This window comes from Acipenser ruthenus, chromosome 8, assembly GCF_902713425.1.
Source record: "Acipenser ruthenus chromosome 8, fAciRut3.2 maternal haplotype, whole genome shotgun sequence".
Classification (NCBI taxonomy): Eukaryota; Metazoa; Chordata; class Actinopteri; order Acipenseriformes; family Acipenseridae; genus Acipenser; species Acipenser ruthenus.
In genome coordinates, this window is record NC_081196.1 from 54,694,250 (window position 1) to 54,717,548 (window position 23,299).

A 23,299-nucleotide genomic window follows, 5' to 3' on the forward strand; every position below is an offset into this window, starting at 1 on the left:
GTACTGTAGTTTCTTACCACCTGATGAACTGTGTCCACTGGCAAATTGAACCAAATTGCATCCATTAGTTTGTGTTCCCAGAATCCCTTCAGTTATGTTAAGTTCTGAAATGTGTAGCTTGGAACCTGCTCTTAAGACCTCCACAGTTTTATACTGAACCAGGCACCAAAGTAACAGGGGTGAGTATCCAGTGAGCCCTACATTACACATGAACATCAACACACAGAGATGCTGATGAATACACATACAGACCACCAACATACAAATCTCTGTAATTCGCTAGCTACAAGTTGGCTAGATAAATACTCCCAATGAGAAAACCTGCTATGCATTCAAGAGTTAATTTCAACACAGTATTCATTCTTCTAAAATCTTACCTCAGATAGATAAAAAAAAAAAGTCATACCGCTGGCGTCCGTGATACCATCAAATTACCAGGTTGTTCTTCTCTTGGATGTTTACGATGATACATTATTAAGATTGTAGAGCCATTTGATATTTCTTTAAAGCTTTTCTTAGATATATATATGTTGACCTTGGTCATTTGGGAATATGGCCAAGGCTCTGTCGAGTTGAGAAATCTCAGCTCACAGTACAAAGTTATCTGGTTTGTACAATTCAGGAAAGATATGAAACAAAAGTGTCTTTTAAGAATCTGACATAAAATGCTTTACAAAATCTATTTTAAACTGTTTCCAGTCTACTGTCTCCCTTATGTTCTAAAATATGCCAGAGCTAATGGCATATCAAGTGTTTAAGGGTGGTACAGAAGAGAGATGGCATGTGCAAGTAACTGGGTGAAACTGATATGATTGTGGCACCTCAGTACATCACGTACACAGCGATAATGGAAATGCTTAAATCTCCAAGATACACAAACAACTGTAGAGCCAATATGTGGTTTAGCAAGCAATCCAGTTATAATTTTCCAAATCAACCGTATTACATTTTTCTTCCTGGACTGGACAAATATGCAGCAGGAAAGTAACCACAATGAGTCATATACAGTACTAACTACTGATGACAATAATTGTCTGTGTTACGATACTAGTAATTATGGATGTCAAGACAACGCTTGGATGGCACACCCTAATTACTGCAGATGGGTTTTGAAAGTGCTTCCAGTGCCAGTACTTACTAAACAAATCGCAGTTGTTGTTTAATAAGCATCCAGCTGTTAATTGTATGCATTTCATTTTCTGCAGATGTGGAAAATGCTAATATATTAGGCAAACATTGTTTTCATGAATAAATTTGTTTTAATCAGCACACATTTTGTCTCTTTTTGTATATTCCGAGGGGTTCCAAACAAAACCAAGTCACTCTCAACAACCTAATGATTTCTGTACATATATATATATATATGTTTAATGTTATTAAAGTTATATAGGTCAATTTTCCTGCAGCCGTATAACTTGTAACAGTTCACTGGGATTAAATAAATCATACCTGGGGGAAAACAGGTGTTTTTTTAGTGTGATTAGAGTAATAACGTAATATATTACATGGATAGTGGCTATATTTACACTGTAGCCCATGGAAAAAAAAAGTCATATCACACTTTCAAATAATTTAGTGCACCATTTCATAATTATATATATATATATATATATATATATATATATATATATATATATATATATATATATATATATATATATATATATATATATATTTTATACCAAATATTAAACTACTACTATATTATAGTGTGGAGTTGGTTTTCACTTTGAGAAAATACTGACACTTTTTTAAAATCCCACCTACTGTCACGTGTACTATTGCCAGTATCCCAGGATATTATGAATGTCTGCCTACTGTAAACATGGGATCACCAGACAAAGTACAGATACAGCAGCTAGATCCAGTTATCTACTGGTAGGCTAACATCAATCATGTGACTGATAGCATTTGCTCAGATAAGGCATGCTTTGATTTTAAAATGCTGTCAGTTTTTACCCTCTGACGAACAGCAGGAAACTGTTTATGAAAACAAAAGGTATCCAGAACACAGTTAAGCTGCAATGCTGTATATGAAATATATTGCTGATGTTTCCTGTTTAGAAGAGGCTTACAACTAGTCTGGCCTGTCTATGTTCTGTCCTTTTAATCCTGTATCCATTTGAATGACGATTATCTAAAATGTTGATGTGCACGTAGTTCTAAGTGGACTTGTTTAACATTCAATGCAATCCTCCACAAATTACTCATACATAATAAAAGGATTGTTTTTGATAGACACTTCTTTCTTGTATTCTAAACACTATTCCCTCTTTCTCATGCAAATGTCTCCCTTTCTTTTTTGGGATATCGAGGCCTATTCAATTTATTTAAACGGTATCCTTTAAAGGTTATAATTTGATACAGTTGAATAGATCCCATTGTATCTTTTTCATTTGTCTATCAACGTTATTTACAAGCAGTTGGCTTAGACAACTTCTTTCATGCAGACCACATTGTGTTCTTAACTGACAGCAAGTCTTCCATTTGCATTGAACTTTATGTCACCTTGACAAGCACCGAAGGATACAAATCTGACAACTTGCAAACCTTAACATCAGGCGGAACGTTTTACTAATTGAGGGGAAAAAGGTGATGCTTTTACAGACTAAGATAAGCCAATAGCCACTGTACTCACCATCAAACTTCTTATGTCTGGACACAAAGGTTGTACGCAGGGAGTGACTTGCTTCCTCAACCAGGTTTTCAAACTCCAGTTTGCTCTGCTGGCTGAGTTTGTCTTCCATTTCTGAGGTACAGCATGTGTATCCCTGGGCACAGATTCGCAGGTGTTCCCCTGCAGAAGAGAAGGCATCACAACACCATTCACAAGTCATGCATTCAGATAGGGAAATTCATAAGCAATAACTGAAAAAAATACACTGCCACTAAATAGCAGAATAAGAAGTCTAAGGCCTTTCACAGTAACTAAAATCTACTGGCAAATGAATTAGTCAGGCTTATTGTTATTTTAATCCAAAACTCTACTTTTGAGATCAGTGATAAGGAGCTTTCTATGAACTTTTATTGTTACCAAGAAGATCAGGAGTCTAGAAGCTAGATTTATATATAAGCAGATACAGTCATTTTGGGAAGATAATGCTCATCCTGTGAAAAACACCTGACCAAGTATTGGGTTCATCTCTTGTATAATGCCTATTACCCTAACACTACTATGCAGTATGTTTATGTGGTTATAACTGTCATACATTTTTATTACTCTGAATATGAAATGAAAAAAAAAGTATTATTGTGGTTCCTGTATAAACGAAATACATTTTAATAGTTTTTAATTGTATTTGTATATTTATAGTTATTGAACAGCAAAAAATAAAGGGAAAAATTAAAACAATAATGACATTTTTTTTAAAAAAACATGTAAAAACAATCTTCAAAATATATGTTAAACAACCAATAATTAATTATATTAATTAATTGAAATAATTTTAAAAAATGTTTTTTTTGTCTTCTTTATTGTATTTTCTTTGGTTGAAAACCCCTTCTTAATGTTATCTCACTGCAATGTTCATAGAATAACAACTGAAGCAGCTTACATTTATTGTGCATATTTTGCAACAAGCTGCTTCATAATTAGAATGTTATCAACGACCTTCAAAGCAGAGGAATTATTAATTAAAATACCTGCCAAACACTATCATTTCCAGCATGTCTGGGATAACAGAGTTTGCGGAAGTAACTTTCTGCAATAGTTAAAATCAGCTAAATAATATCTTCACACTATATTTTATTTGTCCTAGAATATATTTTTGGTTGAAATAAAAAAAAAATCTTCAGATCTACAGTGCTGAGCTGAGAAACCATTCACAAATGCACAATGAACCAGCTGTTTGCAGAACGTAGCATGCCCTGTGTTCAGTAAAGTAACAAGAATGAACTAGAATAGACATCTTAAAGAGAATGTGGTTCTCAAGATGAAACAGCTAGTTTATATGCATTCCTATAAATAGTCAAGACAAAAATAATCTCTGTTAATCCAAGTAATGTATATAGTTTTAGTTTAGCCCATTATCCACCTTTTCAGTGACAATCATGACCATTTGCATGCATTGTTTCATCTCTTGTATTTTATGCTGCATTGTTCTTTACTTTTCATCAGTCAAAATGGAGAAGAAGCTTGTAATAGTATTTGTTCTTAAGTACTTAAAGAATGAGGACAGTTGTTTGCAAGGCAGGTGCATACTGGCATACTTTGTTTTCAAAAGTCTTTGTAAGTGAATCAAGGTACTACATTGTACAGTCACAGAAAGTCCTACAGCACACACATTATTTACAGTATAGCTCTATAGCCAAATGTATCAACAATCTTAAGCGTTGACCCAAAACAAAGCAAATGCTTCAAATGATACTGTATAATAGTTTTTTTCAAGCTATCATTGTTGTTAACCTTAATAATTTCTCCGATGTTTTTGAAATAAAGCATGTGACACATTTTAACTTGTTTAACAGAGACAGACAACAGTTTAGTCATCGGGTGGTTTTGTTGAAATAGCATCAGTCATTTAGAGAAATGTTTTCCTTATCTGAGACAGATATGGAATCAGACCACCTGAGAAAAAAGTTGGTGCCAGCATGTTTTTATTTACCTCATGCAATGATCCTGATCTCCTTTTATCATCCTTGTGTCTCTCAGGCACAGAAAACCCTTTCATTTAATTACATTGGTAAATTACTTTAATTCATCCCCCAGTGCCCATGACGTATTTAAAAAAAAAAAAAAAAAAAAGCCTAAAAAGTTGAACACTGTATGTTGAATGTAGACTGGCATTGTACATTATCTCTTGACTTACAGTAATAGTACAGTTTGTGCACACAACCACAAAGTAAAAGAAAATACAACACACTTATTAAGAGGCACTTATTAATACCCATCTCCATAAGAGGCATGCTCCTATATTTCAGCATGCCAACCAATGTGCACTCAAAACTGGAGGATGTACAGTAAGCCGCAAGAGGGATTTTAACCTGTGACCATCTGAGCAATGAGCAAGACAAACCACTCCACCTTCAGGCTTCCTTTACATTACTAAGACCGAATAAACCCTCTGAAGTCTGGAATATTGTATCAGAAAAGCTGCTTGATTTCTGGGTTTGTTTTTTTTTTAAATTCTCCAGCAGTCACAACAGATACATCCAATAGAACTGACCACCAAATGTATATTATTTTATATAGGTTTTATATATTTGAAAAAGTAAATCAAAACATTATTTTTTCACAGCATAGATCTGAAATGTTTAAAATATGTTCTGGTGATTTGAGGCTAGGAATATGCTTTCAGAGTTCTTTATCTTTTAATGTCATGCATGTCAAATTAAATAATAATTCTGGCAGTCTTGCCATGTTTTTGTAATGCTGACATCCAGGTTTTCCTTCCAATTACAGATCTTCTGCTCCGACAGAGGCATTGTAGTGAATTTCTCTGATGCCACACATTATATTTCACCAAACTACTTGTCAGACGAAGGGAATAAGCTTTTCAAGTAAGAGTGCAATAGAGCATTTCATTATTGCTTGTTGCTTTTAGGAAAATGCTAATCATTTTTGCTTTAAATATAATTATATTGACTTCTTTTTAAGTGTTCTGTCCTGCTTCACTGGGAAAACTGTATTATTTTCCTCATTGGAATACACAAATGTGAGCCAAAGTAATGGCATATGAAATAAAATTTCCATGACAAATGTGATCTTTGGATGTAATTGCAAGATTGTTAATTGTCACATACTGTACACATATGCTTTAATGACATGTATTACTGCATTTAATTTATGAATATGTTTCAGTCCATTTTCCAGTTTTGACGCGTTAAAATACAGTGCTTCCCCTTTATAATGTGGCCCGTTATACTGCGGAACAGGTTATAAGGCTGTATGTTAATGGCTCCCATTTGCCCCATAATGCCATTTCAATAACACTAGTAATCTCGTTATAAGGTGGAACACAAGTAGCTCAGTCTCTTAACTATGGCTCCCGACTACAGCGTTATAAAGGGGGAACACTGTAAATAATGGGTGTTTATTCCCTTTATAGCCTAGTGAATCTTGCAATAGATGTACTGCATGTTCCCCTTAGTTTATCCCATGGATACATTGTTTACTTTCACGCTCATGTCCTGCTTATACTAAAGCTTATCAAGTACAACGTCTCAGCCCTAGAGACTTTTAAAATAGCTTACAACAAATTAAAGATGGACAGGTGTTTATAATTGGAGTATCAAACTGTTTATTTTTGAAAATGATCAATTCAAAGAAAAATGTACTTTCTTTTTTCATTTTACTCTTTTAGGCATTATGATGGCTTAAAAAACTTTAGTATTCATATAGAGTCCATTGAAATTCCCCTGGACTGTCTAAATGGACAACCACTTCTTAGACTACGAAGTTATTAACAATTTATAGATATAATCATATTCTTACATATAAGCCAAATTGCTTCTCTTTAATCCTCAGACCAAAGAACAAGGGGTGGGAATCTCACTTTCTTAAGTCTGTTTCTATCAAAAACCTTAATGAAAATAGCACGCTGACTAACAGACTGGATGCAGGTTAAACAGAAAGTTTCTGTGATGGACTGCTATTTGGCAATGTCACATTCTGTCAATACGGGAAGAAGGTTCAAGTTTTCCTTTGGGAAACATGTCAACATTCATGTTCCTTCTCTGAAGAGTCTGATTGCCTTATAGGAAGCCCATCAATTGCTGCTTTCATAGCTTCAGTGATGCAGGTTTTATTGAACACAACAATGAGGAGATATCCATTGGCAAGATGAGATCCCAAACAGTTTCTGTGGAATAATAGTGGATACAATGCTAGGAATAATGTTTTTCGTGTAACTCTTTAGTAGAATTACTTGCTAGAATAATTACTAAACAATTATTACTGGAAGAATTACAATTCAAGAGAGACAAAAAACAAATATGCATTTCACTAACTTGTCCATAAAAAATAAAGAAAGAATAATAATTCTTATAACATTAATGTGTGGTATCCGGCTTTTAATTTCTCCCTAAGGTTCTTTACTAAGTACTAAGTATTGTTTTTACCACATAATTAAGTTTTTACTAACCATTAGGAAAACTAATTTGCTGTACAAGCAGCTCAATAGATCTTTTTTTTGTTGTTGTTGCTATTTCTCCTTTAGGGGTGTAATGACTAATGTCACGATACAATACATATCACGATATGCAGGTCGCATACAATATATATCACAATACACGTCATGGTCCTGATGGGCTATGTGTATGATGCATAATAAGATCAAATGATCAATTAATGATGGAATATTAAGTTAAAAGACAGAAATGAAATGAGACAGAGAGCTTGTATCCAAACCAACTATTACATGTATTCTTCATTCAAGAACCATTTGGTGAAGTACAGTGAGCTCTGCTTTCGGTCTTGTACAGTATCACAATACAAATGATACGCACCTCTATTACGGTATGATGCCTAATGTAAAGAAAGTACCCCTGTTCTCCTTTACAGCGTTTCTTTTGAGGTTTACCAGAAGCACATTAAAAGGGTATGCATTCTAGTGAATAAGAAATGCTCAGCCATTTAAATAACAATTTACAGTTCATGCTGAACTATATCAGGATGAAGGATATACTACCTTAAATGCAATACCTTTTGGTTCACATTGAGAGATGTCGTAGTTGATATATTAATTTTCAGGACATTGATATAAAATATGCCCCCCTAATTTGTACAGTTTATATTTATTAATTGATACACAATATCAAATCTCACCATGCAGGGCCTTAACTGTTACAGATCATTGGTGTATTACGTTCTCAAGGCTTTATTATGTGGTCAGTATTACCAGGTTATAACGTGGAATGCCACATACAGTATAGCAGTATCGTCATTATTAAACCTGCAATAATCTATTTGACCGTTAAACGAGCGTTAAACCCATGGTGAATACATTTACACTGTTACAGTATCAGTAAATAGATGTGGCTTGATAAATGATATTGCGTTGACCCCTTTTTTCAAATTTCCAATAGCTGAATTATTAAAGCGTTCAAAGTTACTGCTATTTCCAAAATCCAATACTTTTAACCTTAACACAGGATTGCACTTTAATTTGACCTGGGACTTTAAACTATTTAAAGATTTTTGAACTCAATATGAGATCAATATGTGTTAAAAGGTTAAAGTTAAAATGTTAGCTACATTCAAAACTTCCAGAAGGTCCAAAGCCCTTAAACATAAAAAATAGAAAAAAAGACCTGCCATTTACCTACATTTTGTTTTCAGTTTACAGAACCTTAGTAAGAACACAATAAATAAAAAACAAAACAAAAAAAAATCCAAGCAAGCAATAATATGCATTGCACCCAATAGACTAAATGACCCCCAGCTGCCAAAGTCATAATCATGCATGTCTAACTGAATTGATTTTCGGTGTACTGTTGATAATTGTGCCACCTGTCAGGTGGTATAGCAGTGTACTGAAAATATGGACGTCTGTGAAACAACAGCTGTCCTCAGGGAACAACTATATATTCTTGTTCTATATCATTTTATAATAATCATTGTAAAGGACTGTTTACAATGATTTTCCAAACAGCCAAATATTTTTCCAAATGCTTCTACTGCTACAATATACAGGGAGTCATTTCTCCAGCTGATATGAACCATTATTACCCACTGATTAAGATTTGTTTTCAAATGAACTGTTTTTCACTGTGCAGACAATGCCAACACTGTACACAGTGACAGTGCTCCATGAAGAAAAATGCCAAGAGTAATGGATGGTAATGGTTTCTTCAGTGAACAACTTTTTTTTAACCCATCTATATGTTTTTGGTTCCACAAATCATTCTACTAACATGTTCATTTTGAAAAACATATCCTTAAATCAGGTGTATAAAGTACATATATATATATATATATATATATATATATATATATATATATATATATATATATATATATATATATATATAGACAAGAATGTTAGCTGGTCACATTTGAATGATTATCTTAAATAACAGAAATGTCTAATACCTTTATGTTGATATAGATATAATAAACAGTAAAAAAATAGTCAACACAATCTGTTACTAATCCACTAGTATAACAAATTACACAGTACAGTAACATCAGAGTTGTGTATTTACTTCTGAAACCTGGTTAGGGAACTGAACGGTTACAAAATGTACAAGGGCAGATGGAGTTATTGAAAATACATTTGACGATATATAATAAATCCAGTTGTCACAGCAGAGGTATTGATTTCTGCAGAGAAGCATCATTACTGTGATTAGGATAATCTAACCTGACGAGAGACTGAGCTGTGTGTTAAATTGATGCTTATGCTTATTGGGCTTGTTATCTCTTGAGTGCAGGGCTCATCCTTATACGCCCGTATTCCCTGTGTAAGAGTACATCTGTGAGGTCTAGCCAGCTATTAACCAGTGTAGCAGAGTCAATGCACTATTTCAGTCTTCACTTGCCTTTTCTATTGACCCACCTTTCTTTACTACCTGGAGAAAATATTTTAGAAGTGAACACACTGACTTGCCAACACACAATAAACCTGGAAAATGTGTGTGGAAGGAAGGCATGCCAGACAAAAGAATGGTGTGCAAGCAGGTTTGTCATCTGTCAAGGGTGATATCATTCACAACTGACTTTCAAGTGCAGCATAAAGTATAATTCAATAAACACAAAACATAGAAAATGTACCGGCAAACAAATGAACAGGAAAGATCAAAAGCATTGCAAAAATAGAAGACTGTCATAGCAAGTTAATATTAGCAACTTCGCACTACCAGCTAATGAAGCAGATTACAGCATTGTAAGCAATCTGAATAGTTCCTTTCAGATCAAAGTCAAGTATTTAAGATGCCTGCCTAAACATCATACATCAGACTAACCAATACTTTGTTCTATACAAGTTTGTTGCTCCTCTAACCTATAAGACAGAATAACCTAAATGAATTGAGGCATGTTTGCAGTATGTTTATATAATGACTCTGTTATTCACTGACTTATTTTTTTGACGTACCAAGAAATTAAAAAAAATAAATAAATGTCATGACTGGGGAAATATCAAGTTAATCTCATAAAAAAAGAGTGCTAGTTATCTGTGTAATATATGGTCCATTCACTCATGGTAAAAGTTAAATTGGTTACTGGTACACAGCTCAATGTACCAAATTAGTATTTCCATTCAGTGAACAGGAACTAAAAAGCAATTTCCTCTTAATACCCACCGCATTTCTATCTATAATCTGTAAATACTGTGAAACCATTTAAGACATTTTAGATTAGAAGCAATAAAATGTTTCATAATTTTTTTATTATGCATAAAATTCGAGGGATTTTTTTTATTTAGGATCAATCTGGTTATCTGAAATGAATATATTCTTCTCAGGAGAGTGTTATGCAAATGAAGTAGCTTTCAATGTATACCCAGGTTCAGTCAGATCCTTCTTGCAGTAATGGACCAATGTGAGAGCAGCAGGATATACAGTATTAGCCCCTCATACTAGTAAAAACAACAGAAATACAGCCCTTTAAAACCATAATAGTAGGGGATGTAGTTGCTGTCAAAAGTGTACTGACACAAGGTACATCACCACATGTAGTATACCTTATCCAAAACCATTTTACCATTGCAACTCAAAGTGACAATAAATCAGATGTTACAGCACTGAATAAACCTGTATATGGAAATTGTTTCTCGGCTCAGCATAACCCATCAATTCCTGAAAGGTCATAAGTTAGAAGTATTCAGGTAGCAGGTAATGTGTCCTTTATTTAGACTGGTTTATAGACTAGCACAGGCTATCTAATAGGTGTATTTTAAACCGTTAAATTTAGAACCATGCAGAATGTACAAATCTAAAGGACCTAGTGTTGTGGTCCTGCTGAGAAATTATGGTAATGTGATTCTTGTAGCACAGGCAAGCCACAGTGTACCAAAATAAACAGAAACATCTATAAAAAGCTGACTTTATGTGTGGTCTGGAAATGGTAAAGCACCATGAATGTACTGAAAACAATTCAGATATGTTTAACTGTCAATTTCAACTTTTAAGCTGAGGGAAAATGAAGCCACTTTTTCAGGATCAGTGGCTTGAAAACTGCTTCCAGGTGACCTGGAGACCTAGTTTGAGGCAATAGAGCTGTATCAACCCCAAGTCTCCCCTGGTGTGCCATGCAGTGGCCTGAAACCTAGTCCCCTGAAACCATGTTCCAATCTGGCTTTGTGTTCCCTCAGCTTTACACTCAATCACATCTCTACCATCTTTTCATATACTAAACGCGACACAAAAAACAAAAACAAAAGGTTTTATATAATTTTATACAATTTTATACAATTGAAATGCCTGGTAAACAGAAAATACATCATTTACTGTATATACAGCTCACCACTGAAGTGTAAAATCACAAAAGACTACTGCTGGATATATAAAACCTGTGAAGTTCTGCAGGGTTAAGTGCGTTGTGATTATTATTTTCCTTGTCTTTAAATTACAGTAGCTGGTTGGAGAACATTAAAGGACATTATTGATGAACAACTGATCTGTAAAATATTGTCCCATGATGTCTACCACATTTTTATTGACAACTTCAAGTATAGAAATACTAGTAATAGCATACTATTACGAAGTGTTCCAACTACTCAGTGCAGTACCACTTTATTATCTACAGTGTCTGCTGTTTAGTTAACTAAGCTTACCAAACAAGCAGTTATTCACTAAAATGGCCAATGAGGAAGCATTTTTACAGGTAAACAATTGCATTTACCATTAACTTCAGTGTATAAGTTTACTTTCTAGACAGTTTGGGGGCTTCTATATACCTGGATATATTACATAAAATAAAGATCATTTTTGTTTGATCTACCAAATGTAGTTCAAAGATACAACCTATACAATCGTGTATGGGTAAAATACCCTGTTTTTGTTATACTAAATGCACCTAGGCATATAGTGGAGGCAGTCATACATACTGTATGTTAAACTTCACACATTTTTCGCACATCTGGAGATGCTGTTATCCTATTGTCATGAAACTTGGTATTAACATTGCTTGACATTAATGATAATATCAGATCATGGAGAAATATGGGGGTGTCTGTCAGTCCGTGCATACTGTATGTTACTGATATACTTGTTTATTTGGGCAGAGTAAATCCTGAGCTTAAATCAGTTTTTTAGGGTTAGAGGTCAAATCTATGCAGAACTGTCCTGTCAAGGTAAATTTTGTTATTGCTTTTCCATTTCCCATTTTAAGGAATCAATGGTTGACAGAGCGGAAAAACAGCATGCTTTTTTTCGGAAAAAGAGCTATACTTCTTAGCTGACACACAGCACAGCACAAAACACGCCTGATTAAACTTTGCCACCAGATTCGTCAGAGAAGAACGCTTGCTTTGCAGAAACCATACCATGCACTGAAGCCTTTACATCAGTTCCCAAGATTTCTATTCTGTATTTAAACATATTTAGTCAGGACTACACAAAGAAAAATATATATCAAATAGTCAATTGGCGAAAGAGCAAGTAAAAAATACCCAAATACAAATTCTTTATTAATTCCTAATGTAATATCAAGTTCATTTTGTCATTATCCGTTGTGGACTGGCAGGGTCATGTTTTGTGCTGTGTATGTTTCCATGTCCATCGTACTAAAACCATTTCCAACTATGACCTCATTGCCAGCCACTGACGCCTCTTGTCCTGATTGAACAAAGGTTGGATGATATAAATTATCCATTATGTCATGGTAAAACAGAATGAATGATTAAACATGTTTTCTGATGCTTGCATGCATAAACCCTTGTACTGTAATGGCAAATTCACCAAACCATTTACCCATGTAGATTAAGTACATGAGTGATCCAGGGTAAACCTGTAGTCATTTATTTTAGGGTACAGGTTTTAACATCATGGATAGCTGCATGTGAGCCATTCTACTATTATAATAATTACACATTTGTTAGTAAAGTATAGACTCTTGGTCTAAGTTCTGTAGATAATAGATTTCCCCAAATGGAATCAGTGATTTAGCTGAAACTCCTGGAAAAAACTCCTGTCTGTTGCTGCATTGCCTGCTTACCGGCACAACATGGGATTTTGGGGAGTATAATTAGCTACAGCTGGCAAGGCTCTTCTGCCTGTCGACCTGAAATAAGCTACTAATATATTTATCTCTGTCATCAGCCCCACCAAGGGAAATGGCCATGGGAGAATATCCAAGTGGCCTACTGGGTGTTTGAGGAAGGGTTAGTGAGCACATGTGTGTCCCATTAGTATGAGGGCTAAGTGTGGCTCTCCATCAGGCCTGTCATTGCACAGCCTGCTCCACCTTGCTGACAGTTTCCCGTGCAGTGCCTGCAATGAATGTGTCACGTTCTCAGCAGAGAAAGAGTTTGCTTAAAATTACTTGAGGGCATATAAACTTTACAGGCATTGTAAAACTCGGACCACCATTGTGAAATACTCACATGGTCTATCACCTAGGTTCCAGGTAAAAAATAAACACATACACAGAAACAAGCTACTATTTAAAGTAAGACAATTTTACGTAGCACAGCCAAGCCACAAAGTGTACCAATGAAAATGGTTGTGTGGTCTGGAAATGGTAAAGCACCATAAATGTAAATTTCAACTTTTAAGCTGAGGGAACATGAAGTCAATTTTTTTAGGAACAGTGGCTTGAAACCTGAGTTCAATGAAAACGAGTTCAAGACCAGCAGAATATAATGTTACTGATGAATTTAACCACTTCCAGTTTTAACTGGAGTTATACTGGCACTGACAGCTGCTGTTTCTAAAATCCAAATTTAAGCCTATATCAAATTGAGCTCAACACAGCAGTCCATTGATGTAACAGGTACAGATTTCACAGTTTTAAGATGGTTGCCAAATGACTACAGGAGCTGCTGGTTTGCCTCCATGGCACTGAACAAAGTAAATTATATAAATCATTATGTTAGAGACAGGCTTGTTCTAACTCAGATCTTGCTTTGAGTTTTAAAAGATAGCTGTCTTTATAGGGATATACCCGTGAATGCAGTGTCAGATTTTTGCCTCACCATCTGGAAAAATTTGAAATTCTGGCTAACTCAAGATATTTCTTTTTTTTTAATGACAGAAAGATGGCTTGTTTAGCAGCTTGGCTGGCATGACAACAAAAATACCTAAAGATAATAAGAAGGTTTTCAAAAAGACTGACATGCATTCCTGAAAACTAAGCTTTCTAGCTGATCACTGCTAAACCTCAGGTTCCGGCAAAAAGCAGAAGCTTTAAAAATGAGAAAAAGTAATTTGGAGCCTTCATCAACTCTCATTGACAATGGGCCTACCGACTTCTGTAGATACAGTACTCAGCAGTACATATATTATAAAGTGCAGATCTTATAAAGAACAATATTGAACCTGCGTTCTCTGCATGACTTCAATGAAAGCATCAAAAGTAAAGGCCAAATGGCATCCCACCAGGAATACACTGCACTGCTCCCAAACCAGATTCTAATCAGAAAAGTGACCAGCATTAGAAAACACAAAAGAAATATGAAGGAAGCAGACAACTCATTAATTTAGAAATCTGGAAAGATAATTTCATTATCAAGGAGGCAGTTACTTACCAAGAACTTTGCCTAGACATATTTATGAAGAAAACCTTACACTGTGGTATTGATGTGTATCTTAGTTATGCACGTGACCATGATGGTGATTTATATTTGCATACAATTAATCAATAGTTCAGATCAATGTCCTTTAAACTGACATTATTCATTGTTAATGGCTGTAGATCTTTGTAATTAGCTGCTGTAATGAGCAGTTAACCCTATTAGCATTAGGCTGTTGAGCTTTCAGCTGCAACACATAATGAGTTATAGCCACTGATCTTTGGCAGCCAATATTATCTTTATCGACTGTAAGCTTTTAAAGAGGAATGCAAAATGGATTCCTGTGGGTTCTTTAACCACTGAAAAAGTTGCAGACATCTTAATTATACATAAATTAAACACGTCTTTGTTGAATATAAATCTCCCTATAATAAACACTTATGTTTCACAGGCTTTAAAATGACCACATATGTTTTTGATGTATTTCTTTACATTTTATTTATGAGGCAATGAACTTCATTGAGTATTACATCAAACCCACTGCAGACCATTAATTATTTGTATTTGAGTGTTTACATCATTAATATTTACTACCTAAACAACCATTCAACAAGTTTTGGGACAGATGAATTAATGCACAATGACTGCATAGGGGATTTATTAACAAACTCGGACCCACTGCTTACTAAATTCCTTGTTATCCCTGAATTACTTGTGCAGTTTCAAATATATGCAAATATGTTCTATTCGGCACAAATTCAATTGTATATACATTACTAAATAACATAACTGTAAGCATACATAACACAGAAGTAATATCATCATTATATAGAACCAATAAAATAGCAGATGGTTAGCTAGATTTTGAAAGGTCTTTACACAAAATCATTAGCATTTTTGTTTTTCAGAAAGGAAACAAAAACGACTCAATAAATTCATCAAACCAAAAATATACAACTCAGGCATTTCATTTAGTGGCTTGTCAGTTGTTTCCAGTTTGTTTTAGAAGTGTAATTGGTGTTTGTGCTGATGATGATTTGGAGCAAAGAGCTTTGATAATTTGGTCCCTGAAAAATAGTGTATATAACAAGCAACTACAAGCAGTATCCCATGGCCATCAGTTTATATTGATCAATAAAACCTGTGAAGTGAGATCATTAAAAAATGTTGTTCAGGCATCTTATCGGCAATAGTTATGAAGATAGGAAGATACCTGTAAAATACTGAAAAATGATTTGGAATACTCCACTAAAGAAAACGTGATACTTCAGTCTGGAGATCTTCTGTAGCAGGATTTAACTTCCTATCCACAATTATCCTTTGGCTTTCAGCCTAAATAGCATATAGCATTAGCACCTTAGGCAGCCCCTGATCCTTTGTGATTTAAACACTAAAGGAAATGCTGATGGGACATTTTTCCACTAATATCTCAGCCATCAGATCATCTGTTTTTATTGCAAGCCCCAGGCTAATCCTTAAGCATTAATAAGGCCATGAAACTAAAGTGAGGTGACAGGTCCCTTGCAATGGCTGCTTAAGATAGTGAGCAAAATGAATAACAAAACTGAGTATGAACAATGCTCTCTGCCCCTACATTATTCAAACTACGCTTTGTCTTTGTACGGGTATTAGACAACATATCAAGGAAACTCAAAAATTTTTAATAGGGTTTATAGCACATGTCAGCTCCTCTTTGTATGAAATTAACTGGAATAGCAAACGTTAGCTGCAAGTAATATTGGGTAAATTAGAACAACACCAGTTTAAAACGGATGCCAAGCATAATTCAGCCCCATTTTTTCCAATACTAGAATTACCAGTAATGGAATGTAATAAATGTCAAAAGAGAAACTGGATAATTTATGAAAGCTTAGCTTGACAGCAAGATCTGGTGTATAATGCTGTACATTATTATTATTATTATTATTATTATTATTATTATTATTATTATTATTATTAATAATTTCTTAGCAGACGCCCTTATCCAGGGCGACTTACAATTGTTATAATTGTGTACATGTATCTAACAGGAAATACCCAATTATGTGCTGAAAGGCAATTACCACAAACGCAGCATCACTGCTAAATGCTGAATACAGATTTATTTGCGCTACCTCGCATGCATGCAGTATTTTGTATTTTTAAGAAAAAATCAATATTGTACACATTGCAATTCTTAGTGAAGTTAGGGATCATTAAGATTTTTTAGCAGTAAATAAACTTCAGGCCCTTTCCCTTTACAGTGTGAATGGTCACAATACCGTATGTGCTGGAGAATATGAATATCAATACCTGACACCTACAGTATGTGGAGGAAAGTGAGTGAACATTTTATATATATATATATATATATATATATATATATTATATATATATATGTAGTGTATTATATATATATATAACGGGACGCCTCGTTATAAGGCTAGCGCACGCCCTCTGTGGCACCTTTTATTTGTAGTTTTTGTACTGTGTCTTATTTTGCCTTTTGTACAGCTTGCTGTATGTGTCCTCTGTGCGTTACCATCGCTGGTAACGTCACATGACCCCTTTATTTACTTTCTTTTTGTATTAATAAATCCTGCGCGCCTGTGCTGGCGTTTCAACTCCACCTCCCATGTCTCTATGTATTGCTTAAGCAGCGGTTACCCACACACGTGACATGAACACCCTGTCATACTCCCAATTAACAATGATAAATTAATGCCACAACTGTACAGGCTCAAATCCAGAAAGCCATGGTAATATTCTAAGAGTCTGTACGAGGGAAATAAGGACACCAAAGAATTTTGGTGGGAAGCCTGGAAAAACGCCAACTTGCCACAGAAGAACATCACTGGCGACCCCACAGCCCTTCAGCCGGGATTCGATCTGCCGAGAAAGACTTGGTCCTCCTTGAACTGAATCCGGACACTGCATAGAAAATGTGGCGAGCTACTCTACAAATGGAAAGTTAAAGAGAGTCCGGATTGTGATTGCGGCACAACACCTCAGACGGTGCTGCACATTTTCAACATCTGCCCAATCAGATCTTTCAAGGGCAATCTAGAGTATCTACATGCTGCTACCCCTGATGCACTTGACTGGCTTTCAAATCTGGATGTCGATCTGTAATATGTTGCAGTCCAAAATGCCATACGAAAGAAAAAGAATGAATATATAAATATATGCAGTTACAGAGTTTTTTTTTTTTTTTTAGATAATTAAAGTTACATGCATTTCAGTTATTTTTGCCTAATGTACAGAAGTACAAACTTAGTAAGCAATCAGTAATACTAAAGCCATGTTTCACTTCGTATTTTGTAAGTAACAAGGAAATCATTGCAGTTTGTGGTTCTTAATTAAATTGTGCACCAAAATGATATATTTAATTTAATGTTTTTTAAATGACATTGTCCCTGATTTAAATGACCACTGTTGACAAAGTGCAGTGATTCAGGGCTTTTTTTTCTGTGCCATTAATAGATTTCTGCAGACTTCATGTTTGCCAGCTTGAAGTTGTGATTTATTTGCTGAGGGCTCAGTTTGAGTCAGCAGCGCCTCATTTTACTGCTAGCCATGCCATCTCCAGATGATCCCAGCAGAGCATTTAGTTCCACTTCATAGGATCTGGAGGACATGGGAGGAACAGTCTGGACTTTCTTCCTTGGGATTTTCCAGGGATCTAAACTTTTTGTATTCCATACTTTTACTTTAGACAGCATCACTGTTACACATACAATACTATAAGACTGACACAGTATCTATCTTTCAGTCGATCTATTTTTTTTACACAAAAGGATTAAATCATTAAAATATAATTTATTTCTGGATGTTTTGGACAAATGTCCTGAAATAAATTCCTTTTTTATCATTTAAACCTGTTGTGTACATCCCAAAAAACATCCCGTTCATGGTATATGGTTTTTATTCTCCACAGGAAGATGTCCCATTGGCTGTCTGTCACTTGTCACAGAGGCATTCTGGGAACTGTAGTATTTCTCTTACGAGTTAAACAACAAAGACAACATTTTCCTCGTTTCACTTATTTCAAAGCCCACCTCACTTTAAAGGGTATAAACTAGCAATATGTCTAGATTTTTTTTTAAATTTAGAAAATGCAGACTGCTTTAAAAATAGTAACAGATAGTAATAAATAAATAAATAAATAAATAAACAAATAGGCCATGTGAAAATACTGCAATATTACAGTATTGTAACTTACCAAACAATTTTCCTAAATCGAAAACTTAGGCTGTTCACAGTCTATGACCATTGCAAGATTGTTTTTGAATCATGCATAATAATACTTTTAATCTTTTCGAAAGGACACTAAAAATAAAAAAATAGCAATGCTATGGGTTTTATTTAGTCAAATATGTCACATAATGAATACTATTAATTTGTAACTATGAATATAATTTAGCCATGATTCGATGTTCTCAAACAGCATTGCATACACATTGAGAGTCTGAATTATTGGGGCTCCCGAGTGGCGCATCCAGTAAAGGCGCTCCTCGCAGGATGTGCTCTATAGCCTGGAGATCGCTGGTTTGAATCCGGGCTATGTCACAGCTGACCGTGACCGAGAGTTCCTAGGGGGCGGCGCACAATTGGCTGAGCGCTGCCCGGGTAGGGAGGGCTTAGGTCGGCAGGGGAATCCGCGGCTCACCGCGCATCAGCGACCCCTGTGGCCGATAGGGCGCCTGTGGCTCTGCAGCGGAGCCGCCAGATCTGTGTTGTCCTCCGGCACTATAGGTCTGGTAGCATTGCTGTGGATCTGCAGTGCGAAAAATGGCGGCTTGGAAGGAGCACGTTTCGGAGGACGCGTGTTTCAGCCTCCATTTCCTGAGTCGGCGGGGGGGTTGCGAGCGGTGAGCCGGGGATACAGATAATAATTGGGCATGCTAAATTGGGGTGAAAACCGGGGTAAAAATAATTGGCGACGACTAAATTTATGAAAAAAATATATATATTAAAAAATAAAAAAAAAGAGAGTCTGAATTATTTAAAATTTGACATGAAAAAAAGGCCAATAATTATATGCTGACCAAAAATAGGATATATATTTTTGGGGAGGTCCGACACACTCTGTGTCTATATGTCCCCTATATCTAAAAAGCTGTTTTCTCTTACTAAATATTTTCTTATGCTGTCTCCAGTGTCATTTCATATTAAGATCAGCTTCCCTAAATTCAATCTAAATGTAAATGTTACCAGACCTTTACATTTCTTATTCATATTACATGTTATAATTTCCGTTCTACTTGTATGAAACTCTCCTCTACAAAATAACAGTTGTCAGTTTTCTTTGCTATTCCAATCTTTTGGGTTGTTAATTATAGTAATTTAAACCTGCACAGTACAATAATGAACAGAGTGAGTTTTTATTTTTAAACAATCATTGGAAAACAATACTGTGGGAACATGATGTATTTTGTTAAATCTAAGGCAGGGACATCTTTAGTGACATATTAAATGGGCTGACCTCAATCAGCTTTAAATATCCCCACAAGTATTTGAAGCATTCGACCTTTAAAGTGACGGCATCCAGCTCTGCACACATTTCAAGTGACATGTGTGTGATGAGGAAAGGGTAGATTCAGGGAATTTTTTAGTCTTAAACAAAGGGGGATATAAACCTCTTTCCAAATCCACTTTTGACATCAAATTGTAGTAGACAAAATAATAATAATAATAATAATAATAATAATAATAACAACAACAACAACAACAACTAGAAGTTGCAAGCACCTTGACAGCTTCCAAGGCATTCTTGTTCCTGTCTGTGTTCCATAGTAACCATGACCCTATCTGTACGCTGTAAGGATTTTAAAGTTAGTTTTGCACTTTACCTTAAGAAGAGGTCAAAGGTCAGGGGTAAGGCCATTTTTGGAATAGCGCATGTATGGATTCCTATCTGTGTTCCATAGTTACCACTGCCCTATCTGCACTCTGTAAGGAGTTATACGCTAGTTTTGCATTTGACCTTAAGGACAGGTCAATGTTCATGGTCAAGTTCATTTTTGAATACAGCATATATGGGTTAATTTGTGTTTTATATAGTAACTCTGACACTGTCTAAACTCTCAAAGGATTTCTAAACAAGTTTTGCATTTGAGCTTTAGCAAGGTAATATGTGCAAATATGTGCAATTTCACCATAGCTGAAATTTGATTGGCTCACGGCGGCCATGTATTTTTATGTAGCGAGTTGATCGACAACCTTGCCAAGGCTACGTATGCAAAGTTTGGCTTCAATCGGCATAACAGTTTCAGAGAAGAAGACGTTTGAATATTTGACATATCCAATATGGCTGACAAACCATGTGACCAATCAACTTGTGTTGAACAAATCCAAATGTAGGCCTTAAGGGTAGTATGTGCCCCAAGTTTCACATCTGTACCATAAGAGGTTTTGGAGAAGAAGATTTTGTTAAATTGACCAATATTCGCGAAAAATCCAATATGGCTGCCAAACCACGTGACCTATGATTTTGTTTTCGCTCTGACACAACTTCCCAAAGGCCTCTCCCACCACTCTATGAAGATTCATGAGTCTACAACATTGTACCTTAAATGAATACTGCAATATGTGCAAATATGTGCAAACTGATCATAGCTGAAATTTGATTGGCTCATGGCGGCCATGTTTTTTTATGTAGCGACTTGCTTTTAACAAATTTAATAGACAACCTTGCCAAGGATATGTATGCAAAGTTTCACTTCAATTGGCATAACTGTTTCAGAGAAGACGTTTGAATATTTTTGACAAATCCAATATGGCCGCCAGACCATGTGACCAATCGACTTCTCTTGAACAACCGTAAATCTAGGCCATGAGGGCAGTCTATTGCACCAAGTTTCACATCTCTGCGATAAGCGGTTTCAGAGAAGAAGATTTTTTAAAATTGTCCAAATTTCTCGAGAAATCCAATATGGCCACCACACCATGTGACCTATGACCTTCATTTTCGCTCTGACACAACATCCCTTAGGTGCCTATCACCCTACATAATAATAATAACAATAAATCTTGAAAGTCTTAAGTACTGAAAACTTTGTGTGTTTATGCACGGTATGTAAGGTAAATATTTTTAAGATGCATTTACTTTGTAAACTTACTGTAACAACAACACATTTATTTTGTGAAATGCATTATTATAATTATTTGATATAAATTCCAAGACAGTGGTACACAAGGTAGTTCACAAGTATAACTGCATCGATCTTTCAAGTATTAAAAGAAGCTTTAGAATAGTCAAGGGCAATGTTTTACCATCTGTGCTTGTGCTTTATATTCTAAACCTCCCAGTTTTACCTAATTCCTACAGGGGTTTTCTTGAATAGTGAATACCCTAACTGAAATCAGTCCAAATGAGATGACATTGTTAATTCACAAACCGTTTCCAACCATATGTCACAAGTCCTGGAGCTAGATGAAAGCTTGCATAACTTTTAAATAACTTGCAATGCTGACATCAGTTTTTGACAACTTTAAATGAAGCTGGCTTTTATCCCTTTGCTTTTTCAAGTATTTTTAGTGACAGCAAACCCTCACGTTATCTGTGTTCTGTCTTATAATGTGATCAATCTAATTTAAATTTGTTTTAATACTTATGCTATTAGTATCATTACACCGTGTAACAATTTTTTTTTTTTTTTTTGGTTCCGGGTAGTAAGTGTTATTTCCTAATTGCTTATGCCTCAAAAGTATAGAAAATGGCTATTATTCCCCACAAACACCAAGGCGCACTACCACAGGCGGGACTGGCCACAGCGGACCGAGTTCTCTGTGGGGAAGAACAACATCAAGTGGGAGTCACTGGTGGACCCCCGGAAGGTGTTGATGCCACCACTGCACATCAAATTGGGCCTTATGAAACAATTTGTCAGAGCTCTAGATAAGGAGTCGGCAGCCTTCAAGTACCTTCAAGACTTCTTCCCTAAGCTGTCTGAGGCAAAGGTCAAAGCCAGTGTCTTCGTCGGACCACACATAAAGAAGATCCTGGAGTGCAATGAATTCCCCAAGAAGCTCACTAGTAAGGAGAAAGCGGCTTGGAACAGCTTTGTCGCAGTGGTTCGGGGCTTCCTGGGCAATCACAAGGCCGAAAACTATGTGGAGCTGGTTGAGACTGGTGAAGAACTATGGCACAATGGGCTGTAGGATGTCCCTCAAAGTCCATATCCTTAATGCTCATCTTGATAAATTCAAGGAGAACATGGGAGCGTACTCGGAGGAGCAAGGCAAGCGCTTCCACCAGGATATACTGGACTTTGAACGCCGCTACCAAGGACAGTATAACGAGAACATGATGGGAGACTACATTTGGGGGCTGATTCGTGAAAGTGATTTACAGTATAATCGTAAATCTCGAAAAACTACTCACTTCTAAATCTTTTGTAGTCATTTTTGTATTACTTTAGAATAATTACATGTTAATTTGGATTCATATGTTGTTTTTTTCTGACTTTATGTGAACGAAAAGACACAAATTCGCCCGTTTTCTCATTGGAAATAGGTAAATTTCAAAATATCACTGTCCTGGTCACAAAAGCAAAGTTTGTGGGGAATAATAGCCATTTTCAATACTTTTGAGGCATAAGCAATTAGGAAATAACACTTACTACCCAGGAACAAAAATTGTGTTACATAGTGTTATCAATCATTTAGAAATTACAAATACAATCAACACAATAAAACGTGCTGTT

At 35.5% G+C, this 23,299-nt stretch overlaps 1 protein-coding gene across 2 annotated transcripts in view; it reads right to left on the reverse strand.

Moving 5' to 3' along the window:
• LOC117406873 (glypican-6-like) overlaps positions 1–23,299 on the reverse strand; it is a 250,708-nt gene that overhangs the window by 190,761 nt on the left and 36,648 nt on the right. For both annotated transcript variants that reach the window (XM_034011241.3, XM_034011240.3), the window contains exon 2: positions 2,639–2,797. In XM_034011241.3, the coding sequence (XP_033867132.1) occupies positions 2,639–2,797 (159 nt within the window). The remainder of the gene's footprint in view (positions 1–2,638; positions 2,798–23,299) is intronic.